The sequence below is a fragment of the Nesoenas mayeri genome (assembly GCF_963082525.1).
Source record: "Nesoenas mayeri genome assembly, chromosome: 2".
Taxonomy (NCBI): domain Eukaryota; kingdom Metazoa; phylum Chordata; class Aves; order Columbiformes; family Columbidae; genus Nesoenas; species Nesoenas mayeri.
Window position 1 is genome coordinate 88,319,062 of NC_137543.1, and position 18,490 is coordinate 88,337,551.

Here is an 18,490-nt window from a genome sequence, read left to right on the forward strand (position 1 = left end):
AGATCTCTCAGAGTCCCATTCAGTCACTAAGGTCTTGAAGTTTTATGCTGATGTGCCTCATTTGAAACCCAGGATTCACAGTTGCACAAAGCCAGGAAAGAGAATCAGGCCTACAATATCTGTTTATACCCAGAAACCAAAAACGAGCATTCAGGTTGTGCAACTTTTTTACTAGAGTCATTTATTTAAAACAACAGACCAGTTGTCTCCAGAACACCGCTGGAAGGGGTGAGCTGTTCTGCTGTCCTGTCAGTAGGCTATTGTGGTGTAACAATAGAGCTGAGATTATAACTCCCATTGTCCTTTTGAAATGTCTAAAACTGAAAAGTGACAAGGTCAACAAGGAGGACAATATTGCGCAAGTTCTTTTGGGGATTTGGTAGAAAGGAGCTTTGGGTAGGCGGAAACAACCTGGTTGTAGGGGAGGAGGAAAGGGAGGTGCAAACAGTACTATATATCTAAATGTGTTTACTGCTTGACACAACAACACGGAACCTGACTGAGGACAAGACTTGAATCTTCTCACTCACAGGATCAGAGGTAAATATTTAAACCAATTTAAGTAATTTTTCTGATGCTTTTAAGAACCAATCTATGGCTTGAATGACTGTATAGGTAAATTTTACCATACCAGTGTTATAGTGCTTTATTCTTGCCTCATGTTTCTCTAGATGTCAACCCCTAGAGAAAAATCTCAGAGACTAAGGAATATTGCTAGTTCAGGGAAGACCTGATCATCAAAAACAAAATTTTCTCCGGGTAGTAACTGTCTCATTAATGAAATCTTCAGTTTGACAAAAGAGTGCCCTACTTCAGATTAGGAACAGATCATTTTTATTCTGCAAAGCCACTGCGCATCATCAGGCCAGGGACTCAGAGTAGTATTCATTTGTGGAAAATATAGAAATGTCCATCCTGATGCTCTCTTGGTCATGTTCTCGAAGAAAAGGAAACAAACTTGTAATACAGATTTTGTACTGAGAGCACATTGACTGCCAGAAGAACTGTAGTGGTTTGGCAACCACTACAATCGGTAAACACTCAGTAAATACCTTTAGACTACAGAGATTGCCTCAAAATTTTTGCAGCTCCATTCCATAGATATACCAGTATTAATAATAATAACACAATCTGGTCTCTTGACTGGAAAACAACATGAAGCAGGTACTATTGGATAGATATCTTAAAGTCTGGAATACTCATATCCTCAATGAATCTGCAAGTTTCTGGGCAAAACAAAATTTCTGGAACGTACAGAAGGGGTGGTAGCTCAAAATAATGAAAAAAACTCCATTGAATAACAGCTTTGCCATGCATCATACTACTCAGAATGGTTGTCTGGCCAGGAAAAGCATTAAAGCCTAAGAATTATGCCTAAATACTTTCTCTGTATCAGTTCTCAATCCCATACAGATCCAAAATGAAGTAGTGGTAAACTCAGGTATGTTGTGAACATATGTACTAAAACTTCCTTTAACTTACTCAGGGAACATTACTTCAATAAATCATTAGTTAAGGATGAAAAGGGAAACAAAAAAAACAATGCAGTTTGCAAATCTGCACTTTTTAAAACCAAAAGCAGAAAGAAACACAAAGAAAACTGCAGTTGTATAAAAGAGGATATAGCCCCAACTATAGGAAATATTCTCTGGGTAACAAAATACCTACAAGAAATGACTGTTCCTAACTGTTTACTGTGGCAAACAGTATCTGTGTGGAAGGTAAAACATACAGCTAGGCTATTAGTTGTATTGGGGGCATATGCATTGTGTTGCATATGTAACATTTCTCACTATCACGCACTGCATATATTGTTTTAAACATTCAAATAGTACAATTCTGTCTGTTGCCTCTTTCCAGGTTGCAGCCATGGAACTGGTGTCAACATCAATTGGCAATTTTACAATTGATCTTTTCAAGAAGGTGAATGAGACCAATAAGGGCAAAAACATTTTCTTTTCCCCTTGGAGTATATCAACTGCTCTGGCTCTGACATACCTGGGTGCAAAAGGCAATACAGCAACAGAGATGGCACAGGTAAGTTGCTCTGTTAAGCACACACCTCATACAATATCTAATTCCTGTACTGGCTGCAAAATTTAGCATTAAATAGAAAAACTGACACCACAATGACAAAGAACCAAGGCAGATGAGAGTATGCAATAACTGAATGGTAAATTTTATTAATTTCATCTTCTCCACTAAGAGAAAATGTTCTGTGAGTATCACACACTGAGCACAGAGGTTCTCTGAACCTGAATTCTTCTAAATTTTCCTGTACCTTCTAATTTATTCTGTGATTCTATGATTCTGCCACAGAAGGGATATTCCATTTGAGATTCAAATAGTTGACACTAGTATCTTCTAATTGGCAGAGGGCTTTCAGATCCCAGCACTCTCCCTCTCTCCCCTGGCCAGGATGCTTCTTTCTGTTTTGATTTACACTTTCATAAACAACTGCTTGACAATCCAACAGGAAAATAGGAAGGGTTTTCATAACTCCACATGCTCCAACCCAATCCATGCTCTAATGCTACATGGCCACATTGCTGGCTCAAGGGCTCAAAGGGAGCTGTGGTGCTCAGCACTGCCCAGTCTTCTCTGGGTTATCACACTCCTATTCAGATGCCTTCTGTACCATTATCGTGCGGAGAAACATTTGAGTTTGCTGAGAGCAACAGCTGTGGAAGGGAGTTTAGCTTTGCAGCATGCAGACAGGAGCACTGTGTTGATGCTTTGGGAGAGGGACAGTGCTACTCATTGTTATTGTATAGAATTTACATATATAACAGCTTCAGCATCCCTTTGATCAGTCACCTAAGAATCAGATAGCACTGCGAGTTATCATACATCACAAAACAAGATAATTGGATGTACACAAGATGTGCATTTGTCTTTAGGTCACACCATTTCCTTCACGTCTATTTATTACCTTTGGAAACTCTGCTTGCAGGTTCTTCATTTTGTTCCAGCAGCAGGAGCTGAAGAATCTTCTTCTGTGGCCAGACCTTGTCGGGGGAAACCAAAGAGAAGAAAAATGGTATCTATTAGACCTGAAATCCCAAGATAAAGAATCTCCAGAATCAAAATATCCAAAACATAGCTTTAGGAGTCCAGTATTTCTTGTCTGCACACCTCTTTAAAGTACAAAACCCAACATACTTCACAACAGGTGCAAGTTCAGTTCCTTTCACTCAGTCAGACTCTCAGAAGTATGGAAGGACTAGTCACTGGGATAGTCTGGAAGGTTTTCTATATGGTAAATCAGTCCAGTCATAAACAGAGCCCTGTAAATTGCAGTGATGGTAAACCTGGAAAAATAAAAAGAGAGAGGAACCCAAATTCCTTCCCCATATACACTACTTAGCATGTTTTAAAAACTTCACGCAGAAAATACAATTGCTGAATGTATGGTTTCTCTTTCCAAGGATCCTCAGTACCAGCAAACTGAAGATATCCATTCTGGCTTCAAAGAGCTCCTTACTGCCATCAACAAACCCAGAAGCACCTATTCACTGAGAAGTGCCAACCGCATCTATGTGGAAAAAACCCTTCCATTATTACCTGTAAGTTAAATCTCAGAGAGAAGTAAGAAAAGGTGCAAAACAATTTTCTCGTTTGAATTACTTGTCATTAATAGAGCAGATTTGAAGCTGATCTCGAATACTGCAAATGAAGAGCCCTGGACTCCAGTGATAAACTTAACTGGAAAATACCAGTTGGTCTGCTCACAGTATTTAACAATGCATTTCACTTTGACTATAGTGTAGGGCTTCCTTTTCAGGCAATATGGCTTTATTATTGGAATCCCCAATATATACAACTGTAAATGAGACACGAAAACAAGCACATCCATGAGATGCGCACAGCCTTCCTTGCTTCCACAAGCAAAAGTGGGAGCAAAAGAAGGGAATTTTCTGTCCTTTGGTTATTTCTTAACTATTAACTCACAGTCCAACAGAGAGTAACAAGCAAGATCCTGCAGTTCTCTATGCCCAAGAAGCTATCAAGAAGTCTAAGGGTTAACAAATTCTCTTTGGGACTGAAAAATCCAGTATAGAACAGAGCTTATTTAATTTTGTTTTTTGTTTGTTTGTTTGTTTTCTATTTTGCAGACATACATACAGCTCAGTAAGAAGTACTATAAAGCAGAGCCACAGAAGGTTAACTTTAAGACAGCACATGAACAAGCCAGAAAGGAAATCAATGCTTGGGTTGAAACTCAAACTGAGGGTAAGCTGAGCATCTTTCCTATTAAGTCAGCCTGATGTTGGGTAGGTGCCCTTGCTTCCTCAAATGCTACTGCAGCAGCCAGGCTATGCCTTCTGATGTGGACAGTGAGCAGAGATGCAGTGGGAGGACAGAGAAAGAGCAGCAAACTCCAATAGCTTCAAATACCTGATCCAAACTGCAGTGAGCTCGTTGGGGAGACTCCCATGGACTCCGCTGTGCTCTGCACTAGCTGCTCCTCAAGCACAGCTGCTGCCCTGGTGCTGCACCCACCTCTGCCTACCAGTGTGCTCCAGGGTAGGGGGAGGATGCCTACCTAGATGTGCCATCCTGCACTGGACAGGGGCGCTGGTCTCCTTTTACCTGGTGTAACCAGCTGGCAAGGCACTATATGGCTTTCTGCTTCTAGCTGCTTGCCATGAAGCTGTGACATTTTTTGGGAAAGGAGTCAATCCCTGTCAGCTACCCCTGAGAACAGGGCAGCAAACATCTTTGAAACTGTAAACAAACTGATTGATGCCAGGGGGTGCAGGGGGAGGTGTATTTTAGGCAGTAGGGCACTGAGGTATGGTCTTTTTCACTAAGGAGTTGAGCTGAGAGAAAAACCAATCAAAATAAATCATCACTGTGCTAGACTGGAATGAAACATGACTCTTTTGATCTCAAAAGGTAAAATCAAGGATTTGCTGCCTTTGCCAGAGACAGTAAACGCTCTCACCAGGCTGATCCTGGTAAATGCTATTTACTTCAAGGCAGACTGGGAAGAGAAATTTCAGGCAAATAATACAAATACGCAACCTTTCCGACTGAGCAAGGTAAGCGTCTCTGGTATCCTTCTTACTGTAAACAGCCTGGTGACAACAGCTACTGCTGAGATCTTTCAATTTTGTAAGTCTCTTAGGTATCTCTGTGGTAACTAGGCTCTCTGTGAAAAGCTGCTTTCAGCAAAATGTGCCTGTCCTCAAGTCACTGCAATATTAAGATGCTGCTCTGGTAAATATTAATGAGACTCAGGTAACAGCTACTGTTTCCAAAAGCACTAGAGTCACTTAAGACCTTTTTGTAAAGCAGTATTAAAAGGGCTAGATTGTAAAAACATGATTTTGAGAGTCCAGGCTTCATGGAGAAGAGCTACATGCCATGTCACAGGTAAGAATGGTGCCCAGGCACCTGTGCTGTGCAGCCCAGTTAGGCACAAATGTATCTGCTCAAATACAGCTGTAATGCAGTGCCCTGAATGGGTGCACGGTCGCATGCAACTAGAAGAAATGTTAATGGCATGTGTCCACAAAATATGTCAATGAATTCACATCAAAAGACAAGAGCGCTGTGCAGTTTCCACCATCTGTAGCTTCTGCCTTCTGACTGGCACATATATACCGGCTGCTTCCCTGAACAAATCGATGTAGATGTTAAGAGAGGTTACACACTCCTGCAAAGGTGACTTTGCCAGGAACCTTCTTCATCATGAGCCCCTTTGGTTGTGACATAAAGATCAATCAGCTAGTCACTTTTTCTTGCTAGCGGGAGGAGACCACAGAAAAACTGCATACTTCTTGTCCTCTTAATCCATAGCTTTTCCTCTACCATAGTGTTGTAAGGCCATATCCCACACATGCTCCATCTCCCTAATCCTTGCAAATATTTCTAATTCTCTCCCTCCCTGTTCTGTGGGCTGCTGTGTATGTTTTGGGGATAATAGAAAAATCAGTCAGTTCAGGCCCTGACAAAAAGCTCTGGAACAAACAACAAGATAGGCAATATTTTCCAGTCAAGAAAAGCTTTAGAAAATGAATCACTGTTATAAATCTGTTTACAAAAGTTTCTTATCCCTCCACTACACGGAGTCATCGTCATCCTTTTTTTTTCAAGGAATAATTTCTTTCTTATAAATAATTTACAGAGAAACACCAAGCCTGTGGAGATGATGCACATGAGAGCTACATTTCCAGTTCTCATCATGGAAAAAATGAATTTCAAAATGATTGAGTTGCCGTATGTGAAACGTGAACTCAGTATGTTCATCCTCCTTCCCGATGACATCAGAGACAGCACTACGGGTCTTGAACAGGTAAAGAAACGTGCTACATCCATTTTGTATCACCAACCAGTCCCCCTCTCTCAGGACATGCTGTTTGATCTGCTCCACTAGCTGAATTAATTTCCTTTGATACCTGCCTAATCCCAAGAAAGTTCATCCATACTGACAGCCCTTAGTTTGGTAAGAACTGAAGACAGCCAACACTGGGCATAGTCAGATGCTTGGCTCTTCAACAACCCTACGACTGACACCCAGTTTTACATGATCTGTAAGAGTTAAATCTCCCTTCACTGCACATTCAGTACTACACAAAACAACAGACATCTCTTCTCCATGGCCTGGAAGTTTATTCACCATCGTGTTCTCATTTTGTTTGCCCCCCCTCCCCCCATTTTTTTTTCTGTCTGGAAAGCCAGGATTTTGGTGAGACTGCATTTACTACAATAGTGAGATTTGCCACTGTAGTTGCTACCATTGCAAGACTCTTAAATTCTTGGCATCTATCATGTCAAGAATACCATTCATTGTTTTCCTCTATTTGATCTGAGGTGAACTCTGGTGACATAGTATCCAGGATACAGAGTGGCAGGGAAAAAATCTGCTGGAAGCAGTTCACTTTGAAATTGGAAAGGAGATATGGGCAAAATCAACATCTGTTTATATAGAACTGGACCAAACCACTCGCTGCATAACTGGGAATCTCCCAGCAATATCTTTCACATCAAGACCGAATTAAAAGAGAGGAAAGACCTACTCAGGGGATGGCAGTGGCAGGTGCTGAGTGACCTGTCTTTCTTTTGCAATTAATTTGGCAAGGGTGGTGCTCAAAACCTTGCAGCATTAAGTTTCAAATGCTTGTTGCACACCCTACCTCTGATAATTAGTAAAACCAATTTATATGCCATGCTTTCAGCTAAACATTAAATTTGCCATTTAAAAACTATTTAATTCATTAAATTGACATAAAATTGATGAATTCATAGTTAATTAACTGGTTTTTCCTTGCAAACATCAAATTCCTTCTCTTTCTTAAACGATAGCTGGAAAGAGAACTGACGTATGAGAAGCTGTCTGAATGGACTGACTCCAAGAAGATGACCGAAACTCCTGTGGATCTGTACCTACCTAAGTTCAAAATGCAGGAGACTTATGACCTCGGTGATAATCTGATCCAAATGGGAATGCGTGCTGCCTTCCACGATGCTGACTTCAGCGGAATGGTTGAGAAGGGTGGCGTGCACATCTCCAAAGTTATGCACAAGTCTTTTGTTGCAGTTGATGAGAAAGGCACTGAGGCAGCTGCTGCTACTGCTGTAATTATATCATTCACAAGTGCACCTATTAACCGTGTTCTGGAATTTAAGATTGACCACCCCTTCCACTTCTTCATTAGACACAATGCAACCAAGAGCATCCTCTTTTTTGGCAGATTCTGCTGTCCCCCATAATGAGCTATTACTTGCTCCCAGATAACACCCAAGGTTCACTGTATGATGGAAAAATGTGATCTGCAGTCTTAAAATCTCAATGTTAAGCCATATAGCCATATGTACTGAAAGCGTATTTCCTTTTTCTCCCTCCCAAGTAAGGTAGCACCTGGAAACCACCCTGTGCTTCAAAGACTACCCCTCTGCTGCTTCTTTCCATTGTCGTAATGAGACAACCCTTCACAAAAAACAGTGTAGAATTTTGCTCCCCTGCATCAAACCTGCTGTTCCAGCTTTGTTGTTCGAAAGTAAGGTGGAGCCATAAAAGCTCTCTGCACACAGGCCATCATCTAGCCCTATGCCAAATGCTGACTTCAAGGGAAATACAATTCATCTTCTTGAACCTCCCAGAGAGGAAAAAAATCCCTGAAAATAACCAAACCACACCAAACCAAACGAAACCAAACCAAACCCAACCCCAACAAACCAAACTCCAACAAACCAAACCCCACCAAAAACCTTGGAGAAATCTGTATGCTCTCCTTTTCTCATTGGAAAATGCACATTTGCCTTACAATTACAGTTTCCTTATGTTCGTTTCAAATTTAAAGACTCTTGGAAATTATCAAAATTTAATATAAACCCACAATAACCTCCAAATGCCCCTTACCTTCCCCTGTCTCACCAGATTTATATAGACACTTTACATTCCTTTTCTCCTGCCCTTGCAGCTTATGAAAAAAATGAGGCAGCAAGGGAAAACAGTCCAGCCCTTAACATTTAATCTCTGACTTCTAATCACCTTGTATTTTTTCCTCATTTTTCTAAACTTTGTAGTTTAAGGCTGATGAGACTTCCAACTAGCAAAAATGCTAAGAAAACTAAGAGCAACATGACACCTTGCTGGCTCTTACTGATATACAATAAAAAACCTTCAGAATTCAAATCTGCTTCCTCTTTTTATTTTACCTGCTTGCTGGCTAATATCTGCACAACTTCCAACAATACCTGTATTATTGATCAATGTAGGATTTGTAACTTATGAGGACATCTCAGCAAAAATAATCATAGCATTGACAGAAACACCAGTGAGATTCTGATTGATTGATGTTTTACTTTCAAATTTTACCATGACCTGCATTTAATAAAATAAATTAACTTGGAGTTGTACTTGTGTTATTCAAGACACTGACGAGTTACCTGGTTCTCTTAGAGCATCCTGTAAGGTGCACAGCTGGAGCATATTTCCATTCTTGCCATTCCAAATCAACCACCACATTATCCTGATCAACAAAGCTGAGAAACTTTAATACACTAGTGTCTTATTTCCACTAGGCTTCAAACAGCCAAAACCCGGTTATGCAGCATGTTATCCTAGGCATTTACTAAACAAACCTGTCACCGCACACTAGAAACAAAATGCCTGACTAGAGGCTATAGCCCAGAAGAGCTTGTTCCAAACATCCTTTTTGCCCATTGTCCTGGTTTTGTTAAAAACAAGTTTCTCTTTCAGTGAATTTTGCCTGTCAGCTAAAGCCTTCATATTAACTGCATTTTCCTGGAGAACCAGACACATGTTTTGGTAAACCTAGCAATGGAATGCAAACTCATTGATAAGCATGGATGGACATCTTGTGAGAGGGGCGACAAGAAACAAGTGACCAAGAAACTGACCAACTGTGTATAACATTCCATTCACGTGAATACTTCATATAAAAGTGGGAGACCACGAGGATCTCGTCCCTTTTGCCCTTTCCCTTTTTGCCTTTTCCCTTCTGCTTATGGCCAACATTAGAGAGGACCTTGCTAGTCGTCCCTGCAAACTCAGGCCTAGTGACAGACTGAATCCAGCTCCGGTTGGCTGCAGAGTCCAGTCCAGGACTTCGGGTGCCGGCTCTGCAGTTGCTGAGACTTTCAAGATTGGTTTTGTATATTTTGTATTATTTTCTCTATTCTTATTAGTAGCATTAGTAAAACATCTTTAATTTTTTCCAACTCTCTTCTCTCTGTCCTTCTTTCCCTCCCGATCGCCTGTCCTGAGTGGGAAGGGGGGAGAGGGAGGGGTAAAAGGGGGAAGTGGGGGGGGAGAGGAGGTTAACAATACATCTGCCAGGGTTTTATTGTCACCCCACAATCTTAACCCTCAACACCCATGTAGAATAATGAACAAGCAATGCTGTACTGGCACATCAGTTCCCTCTGTTGGCTTGGGAAGGCAGCAGTTGTGCTTTCCTGTGGCCGTAAGCAACAGCATAACGTTTTTTAGCCATTGTGGTGCTCTAACCACATGTCAGAGGACATTATCTAAGGCAACAAGATTTGAGTGTAGGAGTAAGGTACTATAAAAACATTTATTCTCTGCAAAATTCCACGTTCACAAAAGGTATTCTATCTGGAAATACATCTCCACCCAAAAAGGTATACCGGCACCTTCTTCCCTGTACGAAGTGCTCCTTCTAAATCAGGTGCCCTCCCTTGTCTGTAACCCTCAGCTCTGGGTTCAGCTGTCTGTCATCCAGGACCTACCTTGGTGCAGCCCAGTTGTGTGCTGTTGACTCAGCTTTACTAAGAAATTTGTTGTTTAGGCGTGGAAAAGCACACAAGTGAAGGTGGTGCAAAATAAGAAAAACAAAACTACAAACAAAAGATAAAATAGTTAGCATAGCAAGGCTTCAGGAGGAGAAACGCTTGCATGAGGAGGCATAAAATCTCAACTCTAAAAAACAAAATAATTGGAAGGCAACAGCTGACAACACAGAGGCTGAGCCTCTTCTAGGGAGCAACAAAGACCAGCCCTCCTCCACTTAAGTGACACCTGGCCAGCAAAGACTCATCAGGGTGGTAAGCATGTTAATTCTTAGCCTGGCAGCATGTTGATCTTGTCTCTCTGCTGTGTGTATTCAACAATAAGAAATGACTGAGAACTCCTAAATTGTGTACACGCAGTTTGAAGAGTCACTTCATGTGAGGTCAAAAGTTGCCCAAAGATGTGGGAAGAGTTCCATGCCAAGCCAAATGAAAGTTTTTCCCATGCTATTTTTGTGCATCCCGTCACTCAACCTCCACTTCAGGACTCTACAAAGCGATACCTCTGGGGCTCTCTGAGGAACTACAGCAGTGTCCACCAGCTGGCAAGAGGTGCAAAGAGTCAAACAGGATAGTGTTGGTACCATCACACTCTCAGTCTCAGCTTTGCTTGGGAGACAATGCTAAAGAGCACAGCTCCCAGTGTAAGACATACTTGAGATGTGGGTAAAAAGGATGAAAGGGAAGAAAATGAACCCGTCCAGGGGGAGACACTCTTCAAGGCTCATCTACTGTGAGCAACACTAGAAGCTGCTTAATTTGTGACTTCCAGTACTATTTTAATGGTAACCAGCATCTGGCTCTCAAGTCAGGCTAGCCCTTACAGAACCACATAACTGTTCTGACTAGAAGTGACCACTTGAGATCACCTGGTCCAACCCCCTACACAAACAGGGTCACCTAATGCAGGTTGCACAGGACCACGTCCAGCTGGATTTTGAACGTCTGCCTCCAGCAATGGAGACTACACAACTTCTCCAGGCAACCTATGCCAGTATTTGACCATCCTTACAGTAAGAGTGTTTTCTTGTGTTCAGATTGAATTTCATGTTTTTAATCTGTGCCCATTACCTCTTGTCCTCTCACTGGGCACCACAAGTCTGGTTTCTTCTTCTTCATTACATTCCATAAGATATTTATGCTTATAGATAAGATCTCCCTGAGTTTTCTCTCCCAACTCTCTCAGCCTATTGTCATATGAAAGATGCTTCACTCCTTAATCATCTTTGTGGCTCTGTTCGGTGGGAAGATATGGAAAACCATATCTTTCTTACATTGAGAAGCCTAGAACTGGACACAGAACTCCAGCCATGGTCTCATCAGCGCTGAGTAGAGAAGGACCTCCCTTGACCTGCTGGCAACATTTACCCTCATGCAGCCCATGATGCTGTTGGGTCTTCTTATTGTGAGGGTGCACTGCTGGCGCACAGTCAGCTTGCTGTCCACCAAGACTCCAAGGTCCTGTTCTGTAGAGTTGCCTTCCACACAGTCAGTCCTCAGTGTATACTGATGCTTAGGGTTATTCCTCCCCAGATGCAGAACTTTGCATTTTCCCTTGTTGAACTTCGCAAGATTCCTCTCCTCCCAATTCTCCACTGTGTTCAGGTACTTCTGAATGGCAGCAGAACCCTTTGGTGTATCAGTCACCCTTCCCAATTTTCTATTGTCTGCAAACTTACTGAAGGTGCACTCTGTCCCAGCATCCTGGTCATTAGTGAAGATGTTAAACAGTACCGGCCCCAGTATCGATCGACCCCACTAGTGACTTGACTACAACTGGTCTTTATGCCCCTAATTACAACCCTCTGGGCCTGGCTGGGTTCACTTATCTAACTCTAACTGAAGGCTGGTCTTACCAGTAAAGACTGAAGTACTGAAGGGATTGAGTACTTCAGCCTTTTTTATGTCCTCTGTCAGCATTTGCCCTGCACTATTCAGCAGCAGGCCTATGTTTTCCCTGGTCTTTTTGTCTTGTACTTGTAGAGTCCCTTCCTGCTGCTCTTCATGACCCTTGCCAGATTCAATACCAGACCAACACTGGCTTTGTTAACCTTACCTCTGTAAAATCAGACAGCAACTCTATATTCCTTCTGGGTCACCTCCCCTGCTTCCACATCCTGTACACCTGTTTTTTATGTCTGAGTTCAGTTAGGAACTCCTTGCTTATCCATGCAGGCCTCCTGTCACATTTGCTAGATTTCCAACTTGTCAGAATGGATCATTCTTGAGCTTGGAGGAGGTGAATCTTGAAAATCAAGCAGCTCTCCTGAACTCCTCTCCAGGGCCATAACCTATGGGATTCTTCTAAGCAGATCTCTGAAGATCTTTTGAAATCCAGGGCTGCAGTCTTGTTTTTTGCCCTGCTTCTTCCTCTTAGGATCCTGAGCTCCATCATCTCATGGTCACTGCAGCCAAAGCCAAAGTGACTTTTGCATTCATGACCAGTTCTTCCTTGTTTCTCAGTATCAGGTCCAGCAGAGCATCATTCCTTGCCGGCTCCTCAATCACTTGTGCCAGGAAGTTGTCATCAGTGTACTCTAGAAATCCCCTAGATTGCTTGTATTGTTCTTCCAGCAGATATCAGGGTGGTCCCCAGAAGGGCTAGGCTTCCTTCAGTTGTTTGAAGAAGGCCTCATCTACTTCCTAATCAGGAAGTCTGTAGCAGATACCCACTACAACAGCACCTGTGTTGGCTTGCCCACTGATCTTGACACACAAGCTCTTGACTGACTCCTGACCTGTGCCAAGGCAGATGCTCGTGCATTCCAGCTGCTCCCTCACACAAAGGGCAACTCCTCCTTGTTTCTCAGCCTGTCCTTCCTGAAAAGTCTGTATCCCTCCACTGCAGCCTTTCAGTTGTGTGACCTATCCCACCATATCTCAATGATCCCAATGAGGTAACAGCCCTGTTACCACATACAAACTACTAACTGGTCCTCTTTGTTGCTCATGCTGCCTGGATTAGTGTAGTGGCATTTCAGAGAGGCACTCAAGCATGCCAATTCTTCTGTACAGGCTTAAGAGGTTTCCCTTAAGGCTCTTCCGCAAGCACTTCATTCTTTACATGCCTATGCTTAAAGCGATTCCACTTTAGCTGTTTTGTTGATCACAATGTACCTCCTGTTTCCATCACCCCAGGCCCTTGGTGTACCTACCACAATAACAACCTCATTTGCTGTGGAATCACTCACTCCCCTTCCATATCTGGTTTAAAGCTCCCCTTACCAGCTTAGCCAGCCTGTTGACAAAGGTACTTTTCCCTGTTCAGTCACATGGATCCCCTCTTTTCCAAACATCTGGTGACCCTCAGAGAGGCCCCAAGGCCATGGAAACTGAGTCCCTGCTACCAACAACAGCAGTGCAATGAATTGTTAAAGCACAGGATCTGTCAAGTCCTCCTCAGGCCCATTCACCTCACCAGAAAGATTGAGGAGAGCATCACCTGGGCCCCCATGCCCTTAACCACTTCCTTCAGAGACTTGTAGTCACGTTTCGTACTTTTCAGGTCACCCCGGCAGTATCATTAGTGCCTACATGTAAGAGCAGCAAGGGGAGGGACAAGTGAGCCTCAGTACACCCTCTACAACATCCCAAATGCATGCCCCTAGCAAGCGGCAAATATATCCAGATGACAAATTAGGTCAACAGATGTGGGCCCTGTCCACTGCAGTTACTTTCAGTCCTCACACTTGTTAACGGCCTTCGAGATCTGGAAGGTGCATCTGTCAGTGCCGCAAGTTAAAAGTTGCAAGTCTTCTAGTTTCTGCTGTTTCACAATTGTTTCCCTGTTAGGCTGGGATGCCACACTTGGATACAGCGAGGGAGGTGGTCCTTGGAATTTGAATTTCCAGTGCAATGTACTAACCATGCTTACTGTTGTTGTTCCAAAAAGTCTGAGGGCTTCTGCAGGTAACAGTCTGGCTGGCAACAGGCGTGGACAAGGGAAGGGAAAAGAAGACAGATCTGCAGTACAGTAGCTCCTATGGCATTCATGGTGTTCAAAGGCTCCTCTCAGCAAGGACTATCCCAAGCACTATGCCTTCTCTCCTGTCTGCCACAAAGGATGGCTTCATGCTTTTGACAGTTTCATTTTATTCTTCCATACTGGGGAAAGGGTATTTGTTTAATCATCTTTCTGAAACGCTTCAAGGTAGCTAAGTAATAGGTGCTACATGACTGCATTTCTAAATAATAGCTTTAAAGAAGCCCTGAGTTTGTTCTGTCTCATCAAAATCTGTAACTTCAAGTTCACAAAATCCTCCTTGAAATGTCTCGGAGCTTTGAAAACTAAAGGAAGAATTATCTACAGGAAACTGCTGAGACAGGGCTCAATACAAATACATTGTGAGCACGTCACTAGGCGATTCCATGCCTGTCTAAACACAGTGTATTAACATGCTTTCAGTTTATGTTAAAATGAAAGATGGGCCTTTTATCTTCCAGTGCAAATCTCAGCTTCATAAAATAATCCCTGACACCTCTGTGGTAGGCTGACCTCATGACAAGCAGAAATGGCAGACACAGCACACAATAATAGAGACAAGAACATTTACAGTGCTGGTGTAGTGTTAGAATTCAAGAGAAGGAGACAAAAACCTCCTGCTTTAGAACTGAAATGCAAATGCATCTGTATTTTTAAAAGTTTTATTTTACCATCAGTAACAGGCACCTAAAAATCCCTTTTAAAATGTTACGTATAATCCAATACTTTAGAGTTCTATTGCAACAGAAGTGATACTTGATCTCATTTTCTTCCCGGAGGGACATAGCTGAATGGGATTTCCTGCAGACTAAAATCAGTAATTTGACTTAGTCTAGCACTGATATTAAGTTGTGCTGCTTTTTACTAGATGTAACTAAAAGAAGACTGATCTTCAATAAATGCCCAGATGGCCCACTCAGAGTGGACCCTGTACATAGCTCAGGTATGCGAGTATGACAATCAAACAAGCAGAAAGATACAACCTCATATCCGTGCTGGGCAAGATGAGGATGAACGATGGCTTCAAAAAAGGCCAAAATGACTTTATCAGTATGTCAGAGGAAAATGACTGGCTTTATCAAAGACTTTTTATGACCATCTGCCAGAGATCAATCCACTTCAGGTCAACAGGTCAGGTGGTGTGATGCTGTGACACCTTGTTTCTACCATTCTGGTTGCAGCAATTCACTATTTCATCTCACTATTTCCATCTGGCACAACAAAAACAAGAGCACCCCATCTTTGGCTGACTTGCTCCCCTTTGAAACTCCACTCTCTCTTACTAAACAGGATCTTGCAGCAGCTGGAATATACCGCAAAGAATGTCTACACAGTTTGGGTACCCTTTCTTCATTTTCCTGTATTTTTGGCCAATCTTTGCTGCTCTTACTCGTTTAGCTAAAAAAATAGACAGCAGGAGATTTGGATACATAGTAGAAATACTTCTTAAGCACATAACTGAACATAATAGAGACTAATACATTTCTGAAGCAAGAAAATAAGATAGGTATTCCAGGCACAAAACCTGCACGCACTTAAAAACAAAAGGTGTGAAAAAAGAGAGGCACATATTACCACTCTTGAAACCTTGTATAGCTTATGCACTGGTCAGATTCAAAGTAAATATAAGCACAAAAATGTAATTCTAATTCAAAATACAGATAAGTATACTTTATACTGCTGCTTTTTCCATATAGTCTGACTTCATGCTGGTAATTGGTTTACTTCGCATGTGCCACATTAGTGGGCAGAGGCCATTCCTAACTAACCATAAAAATATAGCAGAAAAGACATATAATGATTGCAAAGGAACTTTATCAATGCAGTTTAATCCAAGTCACACAGATAAGAGCAAAGTAAGCCAGCAGAATTTCAAATTACAATGGTTTAAAGTAAAACATTTGTGTACATGTAACTGTTTTGTATTACATGTTTGCTGGTATCCAATTTTACACATTCTATTGTTTGGGCTCTCTGCACCAATGCAACGAATAGTTTCAGTAAAAGAAATCATTACAAGCAGAGCTTCCAAGCAGTTTTGCAGCTTTTGGTGGATGACCTAAACTCTCTCAACCCACCAAAAGGAATAATAAGCTTGGTACAGTGCAGGGCCTGTAGGTGCCTAAAGCACCTTTATCCCCTCTGCTAGGAACAGCAGTCTCTTAAAACAACATCCACCAGTTTAAATGAGTCCAGTGTTCACTTTTGTTTCACCACTTATTTTAGGTGACTGTGGAAATACCTTCTAACCTTCGTGATCTGCTTTCTGAAACAGAAGAGAAAAAATGCAAAATATCACAAAATAAGGGCTTTATGTGACCTAAGGGCCACAAGTATTCAAATCCTTCCCCTCTCAAATTTAGCCACAGAATGAATAAGACTAATAGCCTATTTCAATATTCCCGTTTACCATATCTTTGAGATCAGTTCCTATTAATTTCCCCAGTTTGCAGAGTAAAAAGAAAAGGAAGCTGTAAAATTATTTCAACATGTCCCTTGCCAACATAGGGTGGTTGAATTATTTTCTTCAATTCCTACATTTTTGCAGGCCAAATGCCAAGGTTGTGGAGGCTACCTGTGGGAGAAAGGCACATTAGCCTTCAAGTTTCAGGATACCCACCCACAGACAGTGGCCCTGAATTGAGCAGGTCTCTCCAGGTTCTGAAAGAGGGTGATAGGGAGGAGAAGTAGGACACGCACATGAATACAAGATGAGGATGTAGAGAAGTAAAGGGAGGTGCAAGCATTTCTACATTTTCAAAAGTATTCATTGCTTCACAAACCACCACAGATCCTGACTGAAGACAGATCTTCACTCTTCTCTCCCTCAGGATTTCAGGTAGTGTAAATATTCATATCAAACAACTGGCTTTATTTTGGAAGCCTTACAAATTTGCGTTCAATTCTTTGGTACTGAGTGGTTAAATGATGGCTTAAAAGTCATGCAGAGGAAGGGAATGCTCATTTTTTAGTATAAAATGTAGCCCTTAGGAAAAACCTGTGCCAAGGCACAAGGGTCAGAATGCAATTCCAGGTGGGGCAAAATCTACACAGCCTGGGATGATAGAAAGTTTCCTCACCTGCAGGAAAGGTGCCTTAATCACCAGGCTGCTAGACAATTTAGGACCAGAGGACTAAGAACAGGCTGCAGAAGGGAATACACACCTACTAGTATTGGGTTTACACACACAAGACAGTATGACTCTGTAGCACAGTGTTTTGGATGCTCAGCATGAGGGGTGTTTTGTTCAAGTCTCTGCTTTATTACTATCAAATAACTACTGGATCAGGCATCTAGACTTTTCCTTTCGCAGATGACTGAAGTGGCTAGTAGACCAGTGAGCCTCACATGTTCTCTTTCTCAAGCCTGAGAAATGCTTGACTGCTCCATGCAGATTCAGTTCATCTACCCTCTGGAGACATCAGTTTGAAATTCTTCAGGCAAAAATGTTCAGCTCAGCCAGGTTCCCTAGATATGCTTTGGGAATATCAGCATCACCATGCACAGCAGTAAGAGATATAGCTGATTTCAAGGTTCCAAAAACGCTTAGGTATGAGCTAGGCTGCAGGGCATTCACCTCTGAAGTGCTCCTGAGAATGCTCCAAGGCAGTGGTGGAACCCTGGAAAGCTTTGAAACCAAAACTCAAGGATGTCAGAGACTCTGGGCAGCTCTAACACTGCATGGCAGGCAGCTTTGAGGACTGCGTTTTTTGATTAAACATGTAAATTGTGGGTGAAGATAGACTTAAAAGTTGATCTAATGCTTAACCTTTCACCTGATGCCATCTTACATTGACTTTAGTATGTTTTAGTAGTCCTTATACTGGTGAAGGCAATGGAAATTTCTGAGTTTAGCCTAATATTTGTTAACGGTATTAGATTGATCTAAAAACTGCTAATAAGCAGCACAGGTTTGTTCCAGATCCATGTATGGAAAAATAGTTTATTCCTGAGGCTGGATTTTTTTGTTTGCTTTGGTTTTGTCCTGTAAAAACATACTTGGAAAATGAAGCAGAAAAAGGATGCAAAATCTGTATATTCTGATAAGCCTGGGAAAAGGCATGGGAAAAAAACAGGGAAAATTTGTTGTTGTTTAAAAGACGAATTATTTGAGGTTGTACGTAAGATAGAAGAGTTAACTTGAAAAAGAGTAATTAGCAAATCCAGCTACAGCTGCAAATGTGGGTTTACCTACATCAAGAACACAGAAAAAATCTATAGAT

At 41.9% G+C, this 18,490-nt stretch overlaps 1 protein-coding gene across 1 annotated transcript; it reads left to right on the forward strand.

Annotated features, from left to right (window-relative positions):
- Window positions 1-493: 493 nt before the first annotated feature.
- LOC308038305 (heterochromatin-associated protein MENT-like) lies at window positions 494-8,736 on the forward strand. Its single transcript, XM_080340695.1, has 8 exons — window positions 494-540; window positions 1,861-2,037; window positions 2,954-3,040; window positions 3,429-3,566; window positions 4,116-4,233; window positions 4,900-5,045; window positions 6,134-6,301; window positions 7,312-8,736. Exons 2-8 carry the CDS (start codon window positions 1,870-1,872, stop codon window positions 7,717-7,719), a joined length of 1,233 nt encoding a protein of 410 aa, XP_080196821.1. The 5' UTR covers window positions 494-540; window positions 1,861-1,869; the 3' UTR covers window positions 7,720-8,736.
- Window positions 8,737-18,490: the final 9,754 nt, after the last annotated feature.